The 23,561-nt window shown below is 39.4% G+C and overlaps 1 protein-coding gene across 1 annotated transcript in view; it reads left to right on the forward strand.

The window, feature by feature from the left end:
• Positions 1 to 5,747: 5,747 nt before the first annotated feature.
• The window catches only part of LOC125266162 (cytosolic phospholipase A2 gamma-like), a 35,114-nt gene continuing 17,300 nt past the window's right edge, over positions 5,748 to 23,561 (forward strand). The window contains exons 1-11 of the mRNA XM_048186614.1: positions 5,748 to 5,845; positions 11,221 to 11,246; positions 11,466 to 11,574; positions 11,693 to 11,835; positions 11,933 to 12,134; positions 13,529 to 13,631; positions 13,711 to 13,851; positions 22,401 to 22,439; positions 22,636 to 22,646; positions 22,955 to 22,967; positions 23,068 to 23,193. Of these exons, the coding sequence (XP_048042571.1) occupies positions 11,221 to 11,246; positions 11,466 to 11,574; positions 11,693 to 11,835; positions 11,933 to 12,134; positions 13,529 to 13,631; positions 13,711 to 13,851; positions 22,401 to 22,439; positions 22,636 to 22,646; positions 22,955 to 22,967; positions 23,068 to 23,193 (913 nt within the window). The 5' untranslated portion in view covers positions 5,748 to 5,845. The remainder of the gene's footprint in view (positions 5,846 to 11,220; positions 11,247 to 11,465; positions 11,575 to 11,692; positions 11,836 to 11,932; positions 12,135 to 13,528; positions 13,632 to 13,710; positions 13,852 to 22,400; positions 22,440 to 22,635; positions 22,647 to 22,954; positions 22,968 to 23,067; positions 23,194 to 23,561) is intronic.

Consider the following 23,561-nt stretch of genomic DNA (forward strand, 5'->3'; position numbering starts at 1 on the left):
TTACCAGTCACTCTTGGAAGCTCTGTTGGAGGCGAACGTGGCTTTATTCCTGGACTACAGTTTGGGCATGTACGAGTAGTGAATCCAGGCAAGGAGCATTTAAAGCAGTGAACATCCCTCATGGGCATACTGATAGCCTGTGTCTGAGGCGGACACCCAACACTTGGACCAAGGACTGCATGAAGCTCGTGAGCCCGCAAAAGAAGGTCCATGACTGACGGTATGGGTGTGCCATAAAGAGCGACTCTGTATTTCTCAAGCACATGCTTTCGTATCAAATCTATTTGCTCTTGTTGGGGCGGAGGGGCCGCATATGTGCTAAGGAGAGTAAACCATTTTCTTGGCTCCTTTGACAGGAAACATGGGAGCTCGAGGAGAATTTGTGCATCCGTGAGATCCAAGGAGGTTCTGTATACATTAAGTGACTGAAGCCATTCTTCAGGGAACCATCTGCAGAGAACACGGGTGGCATGATCCGTGATTGGTGAAGCACAGAAGTAAGCGCTTTTGTTGTGGTATTCATATCCACAGTGAGTGGCTGAGCAAATATGGGTGCAGTAATATATGTTGCATTGACTGGCACTGACCTTGAGGCCTTTGATGGAGCCTGCGCCAAGCTGTAAGGCGTCGAGCTGGCCAAAGGAGCTGGTTGTGGTACGGCACTCTGTTGATCCGCCAAGCGGTCCAGTATGTCTTTTTGTAGGTTAATTGATTCACGATGGCACCGCTGCAGCACTGAAACCTCTGCATGTAAAAGCTGAACTTGAGTCTGTAAGTCTCCAACAGTATGCTGTGATTCCACCTGTTGTGGAATGGAGTCTGTGACTGAGGGCCAGTTAAGTCAAACTGAAAGTCAGGGTGAGTAGCCATTATGTACAAAAACACAGTCACAGTTAATAAATGTGCAAACAATAATTTGAAAAACAGGAAATTTCCACAAATAATGGAAGCAAAAGCAGAACTTAGTAAAATGTTGTTTTTGCACACCCACAGGGGAAAAAAGTTTTTTCAGTAATTCTTTTAAAAGTTTGCCGATAATTAACATGCACATTCAATTTCACTGTTAACAGCACCCTGTGATATGTTTTCCAACAGTATAACACAGCAATGTGACCAACATCAAAAAGTATCCGGAAAAACATGTAAACATTAATGATTTGCACACTATAAACATTTTACCCAATCAAGTGTCTTGCAAACAGCGATCTATTCCGTGCGTGTTGGCTTGAAACGAGCAGATGCACACCACAAAAACGAGGGAGAGAAAAAGTAAAAAAAAAAAAAAAAAAAAACTCTTCACTCGTTCTTCACTTTTCACGGTTCACGTTAATGTTCCTCATTGACACTCACTGCGTAAAAGTCAGAGTGATGCAAAAGACAATATTTTTCCCGTAATGTCCTGATGTAATATAATATAGTTCAGTACAAAAAGTAATCAAAAGGCAAAAACGGTTCGTGTATGCAATTGAAGCATTCAATATTCAGACGATCCAGGAAAATAGTATAAGCAATCAGACAAAAAAACACTTAAATAGTACTTGAAAATCAGTCACGCACCGACCGCATGGTCCCCATAGCAAGACAGTCAGCCAGGTCCGATTGCTGCAGCGCGATGAAAAAAAATCCAGCAACGAAATCCTCTTCTAAAAAGATAATTTCTTTTCTTCTGATTTCCAAAATCAGACAGCAGTAGAGCAGTCATCTCTCTCGTCACACGAGCATTCTCTATCAACTCTGTGGGTGCACGCTCACATGAGAACAGCGTCCACACTAAAACGTACGCCATAGAAGAAGTTATCTCAAAGGCAACATTAAGCCGGTCTGGTAAAAGACTGGCATTTGACAATTTTGTGGCCCTGAAAAGAAACTAACCAGAGATCCCCAGCCAGATGTGGATTAAGTGCCAGACCAGCCAAATTCCAACACACACCCACAAACACACACACTCCACAGACTGGAGCGGAGGGCTCGGCGGCTGAGACTGGAGATGCTGGCTCGGCGGCGGAGACTGGAGATGAGGGCTCGTTGGCCGCTACTGGAGCTGAGGGCTCATTGATGGCTGGAGCGACGGGCTCTGTAACAGAGTCTATCAACCAGCCAGCATCCTCTGGCGGCCCGTGAAAGGCTGGAGCAGATTGCTCGGTGGCGGCGGCTGGAGCAGAGGACTCGGCGGCGGCTGGAGCGGGGGGCTCGGCGGCTGAGACTGGAGCGGCTGGCTCGGCGGCTGAGACTGGAGCGGCTGGCTCGGCGGCTGAGACTGGAGCGGCTGGCTCGGCGGCTGAGACTGGAGCGGAGGGCTCGGCGGCTGAGACTGGAGCGGAGGGCTCGACGGCTGAGACTGGAGATGCTGGCTCGGCGGCGGAGACTGGAGATGAGGGCTCGTTGGCCGCTACTGGAGCTGAGGGCTCATTGAGGGCTGGAGCGACGGGCTCTGTAACAAAGTCTATCAACCAGCCAGCATCCTCTGGCGGCCCGTGAAAGGCTGGAGCGGATTGCTCGGTGGCGGCGGCTGGAGCAGAGGACTCGGCGGCGGCTGGAGCAGAGGACACGGCGGCGGCTGGAGCAGAGGACTCGGCGGCGGCTGGAGCAGAGGGCTCGGCGGCGGCGGCTGGAGCTGAGGGCCCGGCGGCGGCGGCGGCTGGAGCTGAGGGCTTGGCGGCGGCGGCTGGAGCTGAGGGCTCGGCGGCGGCGGCTGGCGGCCAGGAGTGGGCAGGACCGTTGAAGCGGTATGTGCAGGGTTCTGGGGTGAGGTGAGCTGGCGATGCCCGATACGTTGCTGATGGGGCTGGACTGGGACTCTGGTTCCTTTGAATTTTACTGACTTCAAAGTTAGAACCATTTAAGGAGAGAATTAAATTTAGAGAATCGACTAAGGAGAAATTACAGGCTGGTTCATTATAACGAATTACGTCCCGGTCCAGTCCCATCAGAAACACAACATTAATACAGGCATCAGTCCAGCTCACCAAATTGGAAACCTCCAAAAACTCCTCCACATACCTCTCCAACGGCCTGCCACCCTGCCGCAAACGGCAAAGTCTTTCGTCCGCCTGGAGAGACTCTGGACGCTCGGGGATCAGGTAGATACCCATCTCTTAAGTGTGGAAGTCCAACGGTTTGGGTCTGTTCTTCTGTTACGGTTCGATGTTGTAGAGAAGAGGCGTTCACGGACGTCCACAGCAAATGGGTATTTTATTGACACAACGTAGAGAAACAACATCTAAACACAAGGTATAACATATAAGAACAGACAAGGAGTGAAGGGAGTGAGTCCATGTATATAGGGAGTGCTAACAAGGAAGTCCAGGTGATGATGATGAGTGATGATGGGGAGAGGACGAGGGAAGTGAGTGCAGGTGTGGAGAACAGGAGGATCATGGGAATTGGAGTTCTGGAGACAAGGGATCTGTGACAATGGGCTGTCACCGGTCAATATGATATTGCAGAGATTGGATGTTTCAGACACTGGTTCACGGGGTGCCGTTCCCCTAATGCTTTGACGCAGCGTGAGTTCCCTTTCGAAAGGGAACTTGACTTTACATATAACAAGTCCACTATGTTAGAAGAATGGTTGTGGAATAAAACAATGGAATGCCATCTTATTTATTTTTGAATGTTTCTTTAGTCTAAAGAATAGTTTTTAATTATACAGTTGATACACATTATGTGTTAATGGCAAGGAAGTGATATTCTATGGCATAAATCAAGTGAATGAGTTGAGATCCATGTTTCAGTTGGCAAAGTGTGTAACATTTATTTTTAATTTTTAATTTTTTTTTAATTACATCTTTAATCTGCTCAATAAACCTGCAAAAGCATGTAAAAGCATGCAGATGATTTACACGAATTCTTCTGAATCATGTACATCAATCATCTGGATAACTGCAGAGAATAACTTGTCCCTCAACTGTCAGCATCTGGCACAAGCACTGCTTCCAGGTTTCAGTTGGCAAAGTGTGTGGCTTTTTTCATTTTCTTTTTTTTTTTTTAGATTACAGCTTTATTAGTTCAATAAATCAAGGACATTGATGAATACTTTCTATTTTAACATGATAAGACCAATATTTGGTTAACTACATAATCATTTTGTTTTATATTTTTTCCCGGTAACGCTTTAGATTACAGCCCGGAAAGTACTGCGTAATTACAACGAATTTACAGCGTAACTATCGGTAATTATAGTGTACCTATACAGTAAGTATGTGTAAGTATAGGGGAACAATATGTAAAGTATTGGGAATAAAGGGGTAACAACCAGGAAACTATCAAATTATTTATACTGTAAGTATTTTAGAACTAAGGGGTACTTACACTGTTATGATAGACAACAATCTTATGTTTGGGAGCAATTTTAGCGAGAAAGTGCACTTATTAAGTTGTTTCAAGGCAAGTAGAAAGAACTATTGCAATCTTTTTTAATACATGCGCAAATATAGCTACTTTTGTTTCATGTAGTTACAGGGTAAGTATGACATTGCGGGCCGTAAATTAAAGTGGAGCTTGTTACCCTCTTATTTCATGTAGTTACAGGGTAAGTATGACATTATGGGCCGTAAATTAAAGTGCAGCTTGTTACCCTCTTATTTCATGTAGTTACAGGGTAAGTAATTAAAAAAATGCAAACAATCTGATATCACTGACTCCGAAACCTTTATTTGAAAAACAACTTTATTAAAAACAGGTCTACAACACTTATTATTCATTTTTTTAAATCAACTTTCCATTTCAAATTCTAAAGTCCTGACATAAACTAACACATTTTGTCCACTTTAATTTACAGCCCGTAATGTCATACTTACCCTGTAACTACATGAAATAAGAGGGTAACAAGCTCCACTTTAATTTACGGCTCGTAATGTCATACTTACCCTGTAACTACATGAAACAAAAGTATATTTCCCCATGTATTAAAAACGATTGTAATAGTTCTTTCTACTTGAAACAACTTAATCAGTGCACTTTCTCGCTAAATTGCTCCCAAACATAAGATTGTTGTCTATCATAACAGTGTAAGTACCCCTTAGTTCTAAATACTTACAGTATAAATAATTTGATAGTTTCGTGGCTGTTACCCCTTTATTCCCAATACTTTACATATTGTTCCCCTATACTTACATGTACTTACTGTATAGGTACACTATAATTATCGATAGTTACGCTGTAAATTCGTTGTAATTATGCAGTACTTTCCGGGCTGTAATCTAAAGCGTTACCTTTTTCCCTTTTGTTTTGTTTTTTAGGAATGGCACTCACAGAGACACAAAATACACATTGACAGAATAATTACAGACTTAGATTGATTTGAAATTGATCAAATTCCTTGCTTAGCTTTGTAAACAATCAAGAACTTTTGTGAAACTGATACAACAACGTAAAACTGTGATTAAAAACTGGCAAACACTAAGTGAAGATACTGAGACCACCAGGGTATAGCTGAAGGACAATGACTTATGAAGTGTAGTTGACACAAAGACTTTTTAAACCTTTTTAATTTCCATTTTGCCTTCATTTTGCTTTTTAAAATAATGGTACAATGTGACATGGATTTTGCAAATGCTAGCAAAATACTCTTTAAAATAGTTTCAGAAGGCGTGTTACTCACCAGTAAAAAAAAAAAAAAAATCAAGGAATTTACATGCTCAAGTTCTAAGTAAATTACATGGAAGTAATGCCAAACTTTCGTTGTCTGTGTTTGTTTTTATTCATTTATGGGAACCATCTCCACCCCTTATGATGCAATTTAGCTTCAGAGCCCTATAAAAAGGCATATTCTGCCTTGTCAAAGAGAAAACAGCTGTTGTGTTGCTGGTGAAGTCTCAGGATTTTACAAGACTATACAAGAATAGTGAGTATACAATTTAAAGCTTTATGTAACTAATATCTTTTCAGCAATATTGGGGCAATAAAAAGGCTTAGTACTGGATTGTGACAGCAGTAGACAGAATGAATCCATGCAGCCTTTTTCAGTAATTAGATTTAATAACAATTAAATAGCATAACAATGATCTGCACACTAAAAAAGTCCATAATAAATACACGATCAGTATGAGGGTGAAAAATGTTAAAGGGGAATTTATTTTCAGGATGACAAAGTTTTCACATTTCCAGACATAAACATCTGCACAGTGTTACTATTCTGTAATTGTATGTCTAAAACATACTCCTGCAATTTTGAACCAATAATCTGAAAATACATCAGTCAAAGACGTTTTTTTAATGTAGGCTATTTATCTGACTCTATTAAAGACTTCTGTTTAATAGAGAAAGCACATCTGTTTGTTTTCACAATGAACCGGCTACTTGCCTCACAGACAAAAGAAATAAATCTATAGAAAGCTTGAAATGTCTACTTTAGCCCTCTGGTGCTCTTCGGTCACTTTTGACCAAAAACTTTTCTGTTTTGAAATGTTAAAAATCGCAACTTCATCGGAATGGTACGAAACTTTTTGTGACTTTTATGGCATTTGGAATGTGAACACAAAAAAAAAATTGAGGGCATGATTCGAGCATGCTAAGTGGTCGTAAAAAAAATAGTCTCACTTGTTGTCTTTGGTCAAAAGTGACCGACCATAGGAAATAAATCGAATTCAAATGATTCGAAAAGTCTAAGTGGTTGTAAAAAAAATAGTTACACTTGTGTTCTTCGGTCAAAAATGACCGACCATAGGAAATGAATGGGAAATCGACAAAAACACAAAAGTTCAGAGAATTTTGGTGTGTACAATCTACAAATTGGCCACAATTCTGAAAAAATTTACACAACAGTAAAGGGGTGACACTCTAAAACATCAAGAGTGTGATTTAGACACACACACACACACACACACACACACACACACACACACCTATGAAGCACCGTCTGTGACACAGAGCAAAGTTTTGAGAATATGTGAAATCCATTCAATAATCCAGTCATAATGCAGGAAAAGCTCACAGCAGTGAAGGAGTGACACTATAAAACATCAAGACTGAAATAAACACCCATTCACACACACATTATTCACACACGAACTGTGCACTTGAAAGTACAGGTTTGTTCCTTCGCCCATTGTTCTGCGTTTTTTTTTTTTTTTTTGCAGGAGCTCTGTGTCAAGAGCATAAAAAGTATGGCATTTTTTATGAATTCTAGATCAAAAAATGGGTAACAAAATACTTCTTTGCGTTCTCTTTCTAACACAATGTTTAGGTTCGACTGTAATCACAATCCAAAAACTAACACTTCAAATCTTGATAAGAAATAGTCTTTGAGAATGTCTAAATATATACCCTAGTGAAAAAAAAGTATGCTAAATATACTTGCAGCAAGACTAATTATTAGTATATCTCAAGTGTGTTAATGATTAGTTAACTTAAAGTGTGCTAAAGTATATTTTAGTTGTAATTAAGTAGTATTAAAATACAACTTTAAGTATATTTAGTGTACTTTTGTGTGCTAAATTGGAACAACTTCAAGTATACTTAGTACACTTTAAGTATATGCCTGTGTAGGGACTAATTACATGCTTGATTAGTGATATTAAAGTGTACTTAATTTGTGTTATAAGTATATTTTATTTGTGTTATAAATATATGTCGTATTATAAGTATATTTTTTTTGTGTTATAAGTATACTTTTATTTGTGTTATAAGTATACTTTATTTCTGTTATGAGTACACTTTGTGTTATAAGTACACTTTATATGCGTTATAAGTACACTTTATTTGTGATTTAAGTATATTACAAAATAATTACTAGTGTCTTCAGAAAACACAAGCAATATACACTGAATATATTATTTTAGAGGTAATAGTACCTTTGGCTTATTCCAAATACTAAACATTACACACTTTGCAGTCAATAACAATACACTTTGTTATTACTTATACTTTGTATAATATAGTCAACATTTGAAGCGGATTTGAAACCTTTAATCAAAGTTGTCCTAAAACCTTCTTCTTAGGACAACTTTGCTGAACTTCTTTGATCCACTTCAAATGTTGACTACTGTACTTTGAATTACATAATCTCACACAATACAGTTGTGCTACTATTTAAATACAGTTGAACACATTTTCCCAAAGTTGAATGCATTTGTTTTCAAGGCCACTAAATTAAATAAAATGTAAGAACATCACTAATGAAGAGACATATTTCATTGACAAATCCAATGTTTTTTTATTTAAACTTAACATAGATTCAGCAAAACTTACCAGGTTTTTCATAAAAGAAATATTCTGATGAGCTTCTCATTGTGTCTGATGGCACAATGATGACCGCAGAGACTCGTGAAGAACAGCATCTGTTGACAGAATATACCACAGATATAAGACAGCATGTTCAACTCTTTATTCACGTTTACAATAGTCTGTCTAAATCCTACATTGAACCAATACTATTTCTGAACAGTAAATGACGATTAACAGCAAGGAACTGTATCAGTATGGCATGTCGATATTGTTTTCAGTACATTATAGTCAAGCATACAACACTTTCTGAATTAATATCGTACAGAATACGGGCCGATTTGACCAATCATATGAATGTTTTGGTGCTGCATACAAACATTTGCCAAAAACCACCACACAAAAACTCAAAAAGGAGATATCAAGCCGAAATATCGCTCTCCGTTTGTTAAAGAAAATAAAATAAAGTTTGTTAGCTGGTAGACTACAACTCACCTCCAGCAGGACCTTTCTCTGGTTCTTTCAGGATCGCGTAGGATAGGATAGGAGATTAGCCGGTTATCGTCGCCATCACGGTCAGTCTGCGATATCACTTGATTGAACTGGTCAGAATCCCCAAGATTGAGCGATGTATTGCGCTTTCAGTGTTTGTGTTTTATTAAATAAATTACACATTGCGACATTATACTTAACCTGACTGACTGAGCGAGGGGATTCAGACAAGGACCGTCAGCAGCTCTGATTGGCTGAAGGCAGTGAGCAACAAAATCTGATTGGTCACAGACCAAGTTGAAGAGACATTTGAATTCCGATAAGTTTAACCCTATGGTTTAACCACTCGACATATTTTTTTCGCATGTAACGTTACTTGTGCTGCTGGTGTGTTGTTTAATATAGATTTGTGTGTAGGATTGTAAAATATAATATAAAAAACTTAAAAAATATATACTCAAATTTAACTTTAGATACAACTTCAGGATATTAAATAATGTATTTTTTAAATATACTTTCAGTGCATTGTTACAATGATCATTTTCAGTACACAGTTAAAATACACCTCAAATATATTTTTATAAAGTGCAAATAAATACACTTTAAAAAAATAAACTAAACTTACACTTCAAGTATATATATGTACTATATATGTATATAGTATAAATATGATACTATATACTTTTTATATATTTAATGATAGTACATTTTTTGTAAGTATATTTGCAATGTACTATAGAAAAAGGGAATATATTTAAAATACAATAAAGTATACTTTTTTCACTAGGGTATTCATATTCTCAACCTAAAAAAATTAGGTAAATATGTCCAAAAACAACTAGGGAATTCACAAGCTTATCCATAGAGAGCTGTAGAAGTATGTATGGTATTACACAATTTTCTTTTTATACTCTCACCAGATGGCGATAATCTGCCTTCAAAAAAATTTATTTTAAAGGCCTAGACTCTATTTTAAAGGATTAGTTCACTTTCAAAATTGTCAAACATTTTTCCTGATAATTTACTCATCCCCATGTCATCTAAGATGTTCATGTCCTTCTTTCTTCAGTCGAAAAGAAATTAAGGTTTTTGATGAAACATTCCAGGATTATTCTCCTTATAGTGGACTTCATGGCCTCCAAAGGGTTGAAGGTCAAAATGACAGTTTCAGTGCAGCTTCAAAGGGCTTTAAACGATACCAGATGAAGAATAAGAGTCTTATCAAGTGAAACGATCAGTCATTTCCGAAAAAAAATTTATATGTATATGCTTTATATAAACAAATCGCCTTCCAAGCGCTTCTGCCAAAACCGCACTTTTGTATTCTTCAAAAAGCTTACACTGTACTTTCTGCGCCTTCCCTATTCTACTCACTGAAAAAATGTGTTTGTTCCATAGTAGAATAGGGAAAGTGTAGGACATACAGCGTAAGCTTTTTGAAGAATACGAAGTGCGGTTTTGGCGGAAGCACTTGGAAGGCGATCATTTGTTTATATTAAGCATATACATTTTTTTTTTTCTTCCTAAAATTACTGATTGTTTCACTAGATAAGACCCTTATTCTTCGTCAAACCAAGTTGGTCTGCAGAACACAACTGCCAGACCAGCTCTCACACAATCTTTTTATAGTTTTCCTATAGCTCTCCACCCAGGTGGGATCAATAGGCTAAACATATAAAACAAATTTAAACTCTGCACCAATATTGTTTTATCAGTTCTTCCATTTGTTGGCTGTGATTCCAGTCTGTTTTGAAAATTGGAACGAAAGACCCCAACCTATTTATATTAGAGGCCCCACTCATCCTATAATATTCTTTAATCGAAAAACGAGACACACAGCGTAGGCACATTTACCATACTGTATATCTAATGGCAGAGGCTCCAACATATGCAAGCACATTCCATTCTCAGGCCTCTACAGATAGTCAGATACATGATTATAATAGGAGAATAAAAAATGCTATATATTATACTTAAATCTTTATATTCTGATTAATAAAAATCTTCCACATTTTACACAGACTACATTGGCTGACCGTCCATTATATAAGATACTTCTCATCACATTCAAAGCCCTCCATGGCTTTGTGCTAGTCAGTTTACTGGTATTTGTGCCATTATTTACCACCCAAAAAAAGCATGTCTCAACCAGACACTAATGTGTGCTGCTCTTGGTAGATTGTGTTGGTCATTATGGAAATGATCCGGCTGAGTCTGTGTTCTTTAATTTGCGTGTCATCAGTAGATCATGTGCAGAACTTTCCACTTCCATCTACGTTTTTTTTTGGGATTGCGCTCTTACACTAATTTGCCCTGTTTAGTAAATCTGGCCCTTTTAAGCTGAAACACTTAATATTTAGCTTAACGTCACTTTTATTTATTTATTTATTTTTTTGGCTATTAGTCTAGGTTTGTATTCACTTGTACTTGACATGTATGCTATTTGAAAAAAATCTGATCATGTTAATATTTTAGATGCACATTATTATTATTATTATTATTATTTTGTGGTATTCAGGACCCTTGGTGATTTTTCAAAGTAATATCAACTCTACTCTTTTATAGATGAGTGCATCCAAACTCCAGGGAAGGTAATCCTGCTCAGATTCCTACAATTATTGAAGCATTGCACTTCATTATATAGTACTGCTGCATTACTTACACAATTAAAATCTATAACAAAATGGATAATTCTGAGAATAACTGTTCAAAATAAACATTAGACAAAACTGTATTCAAATCAAGAATATTTGAAATCCAAATATATTAAATAGCAGTATGTGATGATGTTCATGGTCCGTCACCAACAGTGAGGTGAGAATCGAACACTCTCTGAATAAGAATGAGGAGGAGTTTATAGATAGAAGGAGAAACACTGTTCAGCAATGCCTGCAGAACAATGGGATACACTGCAGTCAGGTAAAACATCTTACACTACATATATCTGGCTGGCTATACCTTCTTGAAATAATCTATAAAATGGTTTTGTAGCTGCTGAACATCAAATGTTTGCAAAATCAAACTGCGTGTGTTTCAGGATCAAGTGCCAAATATTGCATTACTGGGTTCTGGAGGAGGAGAAAGAGCCATGGTGGGTTTGCTGGGATCCCTGGTTCAACTTGAAAAAGCAGGTCTTCTGGAACTTATCCTTTATCTGAGTGGAGTCTCTGGATCAACCTGGTACGAACCCTGAGAAACAACAAACAAACACAGACACACACACACACACACAGATGGGTTGAATGTAAAAATGAGAGCATATGTTGTTCCTCTGAAGGTGCATGGCCTCCTTATATCAGGAACCAGACTGGTCCACCAAACTGGAGACTGTGAAAGACAAAATCATCAAGAGACTAAGTGGCCCTAAAGTCAGCTGGACAGATGCACTTGCCAAACTGAAGAAATATTACAAAAAGAAAGACCTCTTCAGCTTGACTGACTTCTGGGCAGCGATGGTCGTCACAATATTTGTGAAAGAGGTCTGTAACTCTTCATAACACAGACTTACATAATTTATGAGGTGGTCACATTCAGGTCAAAGTTGTGTTGAATATTTTCAATAGATGGTAATAAAAATATTTAATAGTATGAATATTGTAACATTGTTCAGATTACAATGTACTACAAATCTACCTGCCAATATTTGCATATGCCAGCTCACGTTCAAGGCATTACACAAGGGCAGCCAGTATTAACGTCTGGATCTGTGCACAGCTGAATCATCAGACTAGGTAAGCAAGCAAGAACAACAGCGAAAAATGGCAGATGGAGCAATAATAACTGACATGATCCATGATAACATAATATTTTTAGTGATATTTGTAAACTGTCTTTCTAAATGTTTCGTTAGCATGTTGCTAATGTACTGTTAAATGTGGTTAAAGTTACCATTGTTTCTTATTGTATTCACGGAGACAAGAGCCGTCGCTATTTTCATTATTAAACACTTGCAGTCTGTATAAATCATAAACACAACTTCATTCTTTATAAATCTCTCCAACAGTGTAGCATTAGCCGTTAGCTACGGAGCACTATCAAACTCATTCAGAATCAAATGTAAACATCCAAATAAATACCATACTCACATAATCCGATGTATGCATGCAGCATGCATGACAAACACTTTGTAAAGGTCCATTTTGAGGGTTATATTAGCTGTGTGAACTTTGTTTATGCAATGATAGAGTCTCGGGAGGGGGCGGAGAGTGCAAGATTTAAAGGGGCCGTGCACTGAATCGGTGCATTTCTAATTATGCCTCAAAATAAGCAGTTAAAAAAATTAAATAAAAAAAATCTATTGGGTATTTTGAGCTGAAACTTCACAGACACATTCAGGGGACACCTTAGACTTATATTACATCTTGTAAAAAAAAAACGTTTGATGGCACCTTTAAGTAATTACAAGAAAGATTTCCCCCTTACTGCTTTAATATTTATATGACACTACTTAGCAAAATTTACTCAATATGTTCTCAGTAAAAAGCTTTTTATAAACTATAAGTAGTACCATTTTGTTTTAGACAGAACCTCCAATATCCTGTTATGAACTCAAGGACCTTCAGTATTTCAAGTGTCTCAAAGTGTCTTTTTTATGATGAGGTCACTGGAGGAACTGTTGACAGTCTTTAGAGTTCTTGCAGGAACACATAGACATTTTATAAGAGATGTTCCCGAATGAGAATTTTTTATTTTCCTTTTTACAGTGAGAGCCTTTACTCTAAATACTTTTCTTAATAAAGATAACTTGTTGAGTAAGTTTTATCGAGGAGATTATCGATAAAATTTATTTTGAAATTATTTGTGATTGAAGAAATTGTTCTAATTGCCCCTTGTCTCCTCTACAATAACATACAAGAAATGCATTCTCTTTTAGATCGATGAACACACACTCACAGAGCAGTGGAACCAGCAGAGTAAAGACCCACTTCCCATCTACACAGCGATCGACAAGAAAAGCAAACAGATAAAGGAAGCAGGTCTGTTTTTGTGTGAAAGAAGAGACAGACAGTTAATGTGCTTGTGTCAGCTGTTATATGGACGTGTTTCTGTCTGCAGACCCCTGGTTCGAGTTCACTCCACATGAAGCAGGTTATTCCCTCATTGGAGCATTTTTGAGAGTCTTCAACTTTGGCAGTCAGCTTGAAAACGGCTCTATGATAAAAAAGCAGCCTGAAATTGACATGCTGTACCTGCAAGGTAACAAATTAATAGATCAATAGATTTTGTGGTGAATTGATCCAGTGATCAGGTCTATAGGAGTTATTCATTTCCAAGTTGAAACTGAAATGTAAACAATAAAATTATGACCAGAAATGTTCAAAAATATTACTGCCCTCCACAGGTCAAAGTTTTGAACTAATTTTTATATGCAATATGTGTCAGGGTTCTGTCACTTCAGTCTTGTTTATTTCTTGGTTTTGTGACAGAGCTCTGACACTCCTGTTCTTGAGCGTACGGTCTCGAGTGTTCTCGGGGCTGTGCGCTCTCTTGTCTGCGTGCCTTGTTTCATGTTGGGAGCGTGGCGTTCGGATCCCGGCACTCGTGTCTAGTTTGGTTTCGGTTCGTGTCGGGATTCGGACACTCGCGCTCCCAGTCCTGTCTTTATTGTGAGCGCACGGTTTGTGTGTACTTTCACTTGCCGTGTGCTCTTGTCTCATGTTTTGTGTAGCACGCGGTCATTTCCACCTGCCGCGTGCTTTCATGTTGTGTTTTTGTCTTGTGTTGTGTAGCACGCAGTCTGTGTTTCACGGGCTGCGTGCTCTCATTTAGTCTCGTTTTGTGTGAACACGTGGCTTATGAGTTTTCATAGTCACGTGTTCATGTCTCGTCTTGTGTAAGCACATGGCTTGTGATTTGTCTTCATTGGCCATGTGCTTGTGTCTTTGTTTTGTTTGGTGTGAGCACATGGCTTGTCATGTGTTTCTTTGTGCCATGTGCTCTCATGTCTATTGTCTTGACCCCGCCCACCTTGTTACCTGATTATTGGTTGATTTGCCCCACCTGTCCTCCCTCGTTACCTGCCTTGTTTGCTCTCCTATTTATTCTCCTTGTGTTTGCAGTCCTGTGCTGGTTCGTTGTTGTATTTTCCCTTGTGTGTCAAGTCAAGTCTAGTCAAGTCAAGTCCCAGTCTAGTCAAGTTTTATTCTTGTCCGTTTTCCCCCATGGGGTAGTTTTTGTTGTGTTTTTGTTTTATTTTTTTTTTATTATTAATAAAAGCCCCTCTTCCCTGCATTTGAGTCCTCGCTCCTTCACCACCTTCCAAAAACCCGACAGAACGAACCAGCCACAATGAGGACTCAGCAGAAGAAGGGCTTGCATCGTCCACCAGCCTCCACTGTCTCCAGCCCTCTTTTCCAGCACATGCTCCAATTTAAGATCCTGAGCTCTCTCCGTCAGGACAGCACTGACCTGAGGGAGTTTGCTGTGGAGTTCAGTGGAGCTGCAGAGGGCCTGGAGCTCAACGACACTTCTCTCAAGGACCTTTTCAATTATGCCCTTGATGAACCCCAGAGCTGGTGGACGATGAAGGGCCTGGATCACCTGACATTTGGGGAGCTGGTGGACTTTCTCGATTGCAGAGAGGATGCTCCTGTTGCAGCTCTCCCAGAGGTGGATGTGGATGCTGCAGTGTCGTTGGAGGCAGCTATCTCCATACCAGCGCCTTGCCGACGTAGGCGGAGAAGAAGGAAGCCTTCCTCCATCCCTCAAGGCCCGGAGGCCACCCCAGAGCCCGCTGTAGGCCCGGAGGCCTTCCCAGAGCCCGCTCCAGCCCGTGAGTCCGCTCCAGAGCCCGCTCCAGAGCCCACTCCAGCCCGTGAGCCCGCTCCAGCCCGTGAGCCCGCTCCAGCCCGTGAGCCCGCTCCAGCCCGTGAGCCCGCTCCAGCCCTTGAGCCCGCTCCAGCCCCGCATGCTCTCCCTGTTAGTCCTGTCATGGCCAAGAGGGCTGTCTTCGCCTTTTATGTTTTGGCTGTTCTGCGTGCCTGGAGAACGCACTCAATTTCTTTTGACCACGGACCAGTCTGTCAGCCCGAGCCCACTACCATCCCTGATACGGCCACAGAGGCCGCCACCGAGCAGCCCGCTGCCGTCCCGGAGCAGCCCCAGCCTGAGCCCGCTGCCGTCCCGCAGCAGCCCCAGCCTGAGCCCGCTGCTGTCGCCGAGCTGCCCGCTCTCCCTGGTGCGGCCACGGAGGCCGTCACTGAGCCGTCTGCCCAGCCGGCGCCAGTCAAGCCGTCTGCCCAGCCGGCGCCAGTCAAGCCGTCTGCCCAGCCGGCGCCAGTCAAGCCGTCTGCCCAGCCGGCGCCAGTCAAGCTCCCTGTATTTCCCTGGCCTGCTGCTGGAACCCTAGGCCTGCTGGAGCCCGCCTGGATTATCCCTCCAGTACCGCCTTGGCCCTCTGCCAGGACTTCTGTCCCGCCTGTCCCGCCGGTCCCGCCCTGGTCTGTCCCTCCGGCTCCTCCCTGGCCCTCAGCTGGGACCCCAGACCTGCCTGAGCCTCCCTGGCTCAACCCTCCCGTCCCTCCCTGGTTTCCTTAAAGACATTCTGTTTTTGTTTTGTTGATTGACTGGGCTCCCCTCCCTCCCTCCCCTCTTTGTCTTTGTGTTCTGATGTTCTGTCATGTTGTCTTGTTGGTGTGTTTTTTGTCTTGTGTCGTGTATGTTGTCATGTTTGTCTTGTGTCCCTCGTAGGGACGCCAGGTGGCGTCCCTTTAGAGGGGGGTAGTGTCAGGGTTCTGTCACTTCAGTCTTGTTTATTTCTTGGTTTTGTGACAGAGCTCTGACACTCCCGTTCTTGTCGTGTTTTTGTGTGAGCGTACGGTCTCGAGTGTTCTCGGGGCTGTGCGCTCTCTTGTCTGCATGCCTTGTTTCATGTTGGGAGCGTGGCGTTCGGATCCCGGCACTCGTGTCTAGTTTGGTTTCAGTTCGTGTCGGGATTCGGACACTCGCGCTCCCAGTCCTGTCTTTATTGTGAGCGCATGGTTTGTGTGTACTTTCACTTGCCGTGTGCTCTTGTCTCATGTTTTGTGTAGCACGCGGTCATTTCCACCTGCCGCGTGCTTTCATGTTGTGTTTTTGTCTTGTGTTGTGTAGCACGCAGTCTGTGTTTCACGGGCTGCGTGCTCTCATTTTGTCTTGTTTTGTGTGAACACGTGGCTTATGAGTTTTCATAGTCACATGTTCATGTCTCGTCTTGTGTAAGCACATGGCTTGTGATTTGTCTTCATTGGCCATGTGCTTGTGTCTTTGTTTTGTTTGGTGTGAGCACATGGCTTGTCATGTGTTTCTTTGTGCCATGTGCTCTCATGTCTATTGTCTTGACCCCGCCCACCTTGTTACCTGATTATTGGTTGATTTGCCCCACCTGTCCTCCCTCGTTACCTGCCTTGTTTGCTCTCCTATTTATTCTCCTTGTGTTTGCAGTCCTGTGCTGGTTCGTTGTCGTATTTTCCTTGTGTGTCAAGTCAAGTCTAGTCAAGTCAAGTCCCAGTCTAGTCAAGTTTTATTCTTGTCTGTTTTCCCCCATGGGGTAGTTTTTGTTGTGTTTTTGTTTTATTTTTTTTTTAATTATTAATAAAAGCCCTCTTCCCTGCATTTGAGTCCTCGCTCCTTCACCACCTTCCAAAAACCCGACAATATGATAGTTCAATAGTATATAACAATTAGTTCAAACTTTGACCCGTGGAGGGCAGTAATACGCTTAGCATTGTCTACACTGCTGGAATTCAAATGGAGAAGAAGAGAGCTAGTTCAAGATGAGCATTTCTGGTTTATGGCCCGGTTTCACAGACAGGGCTTAGCCTAAACCAGGATTAGGCCTTAGTTCAATTAGGATATTTAAGTAGCTTTTATAAGCGTACACTAGAAAAAAACATAACTTGTGTGCATTTTGAGAAAAAACAATGGCAGGGACATATTTTAAGATATGTCAGTGCAAGTTGCTTTCAGATAAAACAGCTCAAACATGCATTTTAGTCTAGGACTAGCTTAAGCCTTGTCTGTGAAACCGGGGGAAAATGTATAAAATTTTTTTTTTTTTTTTTTTTTTAGAAAATGAGTGATTGTTTCTCTAGATAAGACCCTTATTTCTCATCTGGGATCGTGTAGAACAATTTGAAGCTGCAGTGAAACTAATTTTGACCTTCAACTGTTTGGTGCCCATTGAAGTCCACTATATGGAAAAAAAAATCCTGGAATGCTTTAATCAAAAACTTTAATTTCTTTTCGACTGAAGAAAGAAAGACATGAACATCTTGGATGACATGGGGTGAGAAAATTATCAGGAAAAGTTTATTTAAAAGTGGACTAATCCTTTAAAAACATCAGCCAATCATTTACGCGATCATCGCGTAAACGATTGGCCCTCTGGCTTGTCAATCACTGCCATGACGTTCCTTGTGAGAGACGTGCGTGCTCTAGTAACTTTCCACAGGCGCCGCATGCAATGTTTTTGTCAGGAGTAACAACTGCAGATTATGAGTTACCTGCGGTGAGTCCGACATAATGAATCCACTAACACGACACAGCAAATGCCGGTGATAAACAAACACTCGTGTTCCTATATTCGAGCACAAGTTTTGGGAGGCGTTCCCTCGAAATGAGCTGTGAAGGAGGGGGGTTGTTCTTACGCATGCGCTCATTTCAAAATCTCAGTAACAGTCTTTGGTTTCTCAGTCGACGAAAACATCCTGTGTAGCACCTTTAAGCACAGAGTACACCTTTACTGCAAACATACATACCTGTAATAATAAAAATAATAATAAAACAAACCATGAATCTTAAGGTCACTCCAACTCCTCAGCTTAAGTCGTATTGGCCAGTGAGACACTGAAATTATGAGACATTTCAGCTACAGGAGTTTCTGTCCAAAAGTGTTAGGATGTGCAGCTGAGCAGCTCCAAAAAGAGTTAAGGAAGCATTTAAAGACAAAAAATATCAAGTTTTCTTAATATATAGTGTATAATTTACAAAAATGGATAGTTACATAATTTAATTGAGTCACAATTTAATTGAAAAAATGTTACCAGAGCAAGGAAATAAACTCATTGTTTTTGCCCATAAGTGATCACTTTCCAGACAGCAACATCTGGATTCCATACAGACCAGATCTTGGCCGACACTATGTTGCTATCTGGGTTTGAGGAGCAAAGCTTGCAAGCAAACAATTATTTAAAAAAAAAATAATATCTGTGTAATAACCATATTCAGAATGAGTCAGATCTGGAACATGTCCAAACGAGAAGTGACATAGAGGACTGGAAGGCATTTCAGATGTTTTAAAGGGGACAGGTGGAGCTGTAACAGGAAAAAAAATAACAGAATCGATTAAAAAACAACTGGCCACTGACCGTCTTCATGTATGTCAGCATGCCTTCTGATAACAAGAGTTAGCTAACATTACGATTCAATACCGATCTAAAGAGAAATAAAAGCTCCAAGCCGACTAACGAGTACACAACATAGTCAGTAAGAAATTAATTAATTAGTAGAACAATCTGACCACTCTGAGTGACTTAACTTTGTGAAGTTTTTGAGGTACGATACCGACTGTTGCGGTCTCGTCTTGTAAAACTCCAGAAAAAACACGCATTCTGTTTTGCGACTGCTGTTCCCGCACACTGAATCCCGGGCCCGAACTGGATCTGTATTAGAGCAATGAAACGTATGTGACAGTAATGGATTTGCCGGTTTGTAAACAAATCTGGCTCGGAGTCACCTGCTGCCTGGGTTAGACATTAATTTCAACAGCACATTGAGTATTTGGAGAGGAGTTTAGCATGTCCAATATATTATTAGGGGGAATAAATAAAAACATTTGGTAATTTAGCTAGTTTAGTAATTGCACAAAATTGAACTCAAAACGGGGCCATGTTGCCCCACTACTGGGGAAAACTAACATCCTACCTATTGCAAGAAGCCACCAGCCACATTATCCCAGTCATTGTTATAGCATATTTAAAATACATGTATGCTTTTAATTACTTTTTTTTTTAATGTGTGTAATTAATGTAAAATAGTAAATCAAATGTTCTATGTAAATGTATTTTGACAAAATAGTTAAATAGTCAAATAATGGCAGACCAATTCAATAACAGAATAGCCTCTTACACCAAAGATCAAAATCAAATTAATATTTATTACCTGTTGCGGGGTGGCGCCAGGCCTCAGGCAGGCATTTCTTTGAACATAAAATAAACAAAAGAGTTAAAAATAGGTGACTAAAGCAGAAGTGGTGTTCTCGTTGTGAGGGCTCAGAGATGAAAGGTCCAGTAAAGCACAACTTTTCATTTTCCATCGGTCTTAGTACACAATGTAACTACAGAAGAGTCAAGTTTTAAATAGGAGAAATATCGAAACTCTTTGGTCATTTTTGAGCGAGATGCTAACGGTCTAATCAGATTCAACGAACTATGCTAAGCTATGCTAAAAGTGGTACCGTCAGACCCGGAGATCGGCTGAATGGATTCGAAAACGGTAAAACTCAATTGTTTAACTCTAGGGGAGTTGGAAAATGAGACTATTTTCAAAAAAAGTGGAGTGTTCCTTTAAAGAAGAGGAATTTAATTCTTTGTAAATGTCCATAGTTCTGATTGCTTTGCGGTTTGAGAGTCCTTGTAAGGTTTCAAAATAAATGTTCATGACAGCCTTGAAATGGGTGATATTGGGTATCCTTTGAGACCATTTACATTTGTGTATATGAAATTTACCAAGTAATATTATAAGATTTAACATAAACACATGACTCTTATCTATACCTTTTTTGTCATAATAAAAAATAACATCTCTTATCTCTATATTAATTTTGATTCCACTTAACATATTAAATAAATATTCCACATCGATCCAAAAGAATTTAACATACATACATTCAAAGAAAAGATGTAAAATAGTTTCAGGTATCCATTTTACCGAATACACAAGATTCAGAAAGACCATTTTTATATCTTTTTAGGAAATGGTTTGTTGGATAAATGTTATGTATTATTTTAAAGTATATTTCATTAACTTTATTATTGATACAGTATTTATTGTTATAAGTCCAAAACACTCTCCAATTAATATTTTCAAAATGGTCATTCCAGAAGTATTTATGTCGAAGTGTTGCAGGACAATGAATCAAATGTCTGAAAAATGTATTATTACATTTACTATCTTTAATATCAACACCGTTTAACAAGACCTCTTTTTTAAACGTTGATTGCTCGTGAGATTCACTGATGCCTTGCAGAAGTCTCAAAAAACCTGCTGGCATTGCATCAAATACGATGCTATATTCTCGTGGAGATTATTGGAATACAGAATGTCTGTAAAAATTCAGTATTCAATTCAATTCAGTATTGCATCTTAACGCTGACACCTGTCAAACAAGAAGATGCAGGCGCACAGCTATTCTGAGCAGGAGAGTGAGATGCTCTGTCCACACCCGAAAAAAGTAAAGTAAGCTTTGACAATATGGGAGTTTTTCGGCTCCTTAGACAGCCCAATCCGCAGGACTTTCCTAGCTACAGTCATTGCGAAGGGTGGCAACACCACCAACCTTGTCCATCACCCTTCAGATTACGCCATTTTACAGAGAGTAAGTTGCGCTTATTTTATTAGTCATGGAATGGGAAATGTTATATTAACCTGTTAACAGCGATTTTCTGTGTTCATATATTTAAATAAAGGGTGATTATTTTAATAAGTAGTCTGTCGCGTTTTCTTTACTCGTCTTATTCAGCATGATGTAGCTATGCATGCAGTTATATGCCTTCAAAATACACGTACTGAGGGTCACTGTGGTGGACAGGTAGGGAAACACACTGAGGTCAGACACACATTACACACATTCACCTGCTGTCTCTCAGGCTGTGGCACATCCATATGTATCTTGCAGCTAGTGCTGCTGTCTCTCTCTCTCTCTCTCTCTTTTTTCAGTGCATTCATTGTTATAATATTCACGAAGGTGAGACGTCTCCATTAAAGGATATGCTTCCTCGCACTTCGTTCTGGATAAGAACCGGTTCTCGGTTCCCAAGTTGCCACTTCCCTCCGTTCTGGTCCACTTGGGCTGAAAAAAAGAGCCTCAGCAGATTCTTTTTGCAGTGCAGTGTATGGACAGTGCAGTGTATGGACAGTTAATACTTCAAAATACTAACACTAATGTACCTGTTAGTGTTTGCTGATAGTAACACTGAATAAAACAAAATCACATTTTATCATTTTAAAACATATTTATGTAAAATTAAGTACATATAGAAAACAACAGCATTACAAAAACAATTATTGAAAAACATGGAATTCACAGCAATATCACTGCTACATCAAATATATATATATATATATATATATATATATATATATAGAAAAACTCAAAGAATCATGAACATAAGTGGCAGGTTTATTATGGAAAAAAATATACATGTTAAAAAATGAAAATTAGCAGAATCAATTAATTGTGAACAACTTACTGCCATTGTTTAAATAATATGTAATATGAAATAATATAATGTAAGCCATAAAAAAGTAACTAATTTGATTACAAGTATTTTAAAAAAGTATTTTTGGAATCTGATTACGTAATCCAGATTACATGTAATCCGTTACTACCCAGCTCTGTACATATATATATATAGAGAGAGAGAGAGAGAGAGAGAGAGAGAAATGCAAGTTTATACATATACACAGTATATTATTATTATTTTTTTTTTTATATTTTTACATTTATTTTAAACTTCCTGTTTGTTCATATCATGTGTTTTCTGCAGGTCTGTGTGGCAGCGCTTTAGCTGATGGAAGAAGAGATTGTGAAAGTCATTAAATTCATCTGGCAACATATAAAAGGTAGAGCTGCATTTGTTCTAAAATTTCACTTCTGCCTAAAACTGTTAGTCAATTCATCAAGGGCACTGAACACTACATGACGTGTCCCTACCAATATCAAGTCACTACTTAGCCCTAGCAATAATTTTGTTCTAACAATTAAAATATATTTATTTGCAGCCACTGTTGTTGTAATTTTTGCTGCATCTGAAATCGGTCTTACCTTTGACATTACATGAGAAGTCAAAGTAGTACGTTAGAAAACGGCATGCTCTCTTTTAAGGACATGCATTTAATGCATGAATTGAGAACATGAAGGTTCGTTTAACTTAATGTCGTTAAACAATGTACGAAGCAAACTGTTAGCTGAAATATCCACAAAAGTAAAAACAACATTGAAATAAGAGGGAGGAGGTGCAATTCATTGTCATATGAACTGTTTTTTTCTCTTCAGGTTTCTTTAAGAATTTGTTTCCTACCATAAACAAAAATACTTGAGGAAACAGGGAAAGGTAATGTTGCTTTTATTTATTGACTACATGTAGTAAAATATTTGATAAAAACATTTTTCATTGTGTTCATGTTTGTTCAATGTGTGTTTTCTTGAGAAAGATCCAGACTCTCCACCTGCAGACAAGTTTTGCCAGGTGCTCTTGGACCTTGTGGACATGAATCTCTATGTTTTGGATGGCAAAGATCCTTCTGCTTTTGATGAATCCATCAGAACAATGCTGAAAGGTAAACCTTTTATTATAGCGTGCTAGAAATGTATGTATTTCTTGGGGTTCCATTTTTAAAAATCTATTTATGAAGAGACACAAACAAACATTGAACATTTCCACTGTTATTGCCCAACAAATATATTTAATATTGATGCCAGTGAAAATGAGGCTGTTATGGGACAGACGTACAAAACATTTTCAGTGGTTACACTGTCAGATTGTCACAGTGCATGTTTTCTTGAGAATTGACACAAAGTCCACTACAGTACAACCCATTGACTGGACAGTGTGTATTAGGGGGGCAACGGTTCAAATTGCTCACAGTTCAGTTCGTATCACGGTTTTAGGGTCACAGTTTCGGGTACGGTTCGGTATGTGCTATGT

The sequence above is a fragment of the Megalobrama amblycephala genome, linkage group LG4 (assembly GCF_018812025.1).
Source record: "Megalobrama amblycephala isolate DHTTF-2021 linkage group LG4, ASM1881202v1, whole genome shotgun sequence".
NCBI classification, from domain to species: Eukaryota; Metazoa; Chordata; class Actinopteri; order Cypriniformes; family Xenocyprididae; genus Megalobrama; species Megalobrama amblycephala.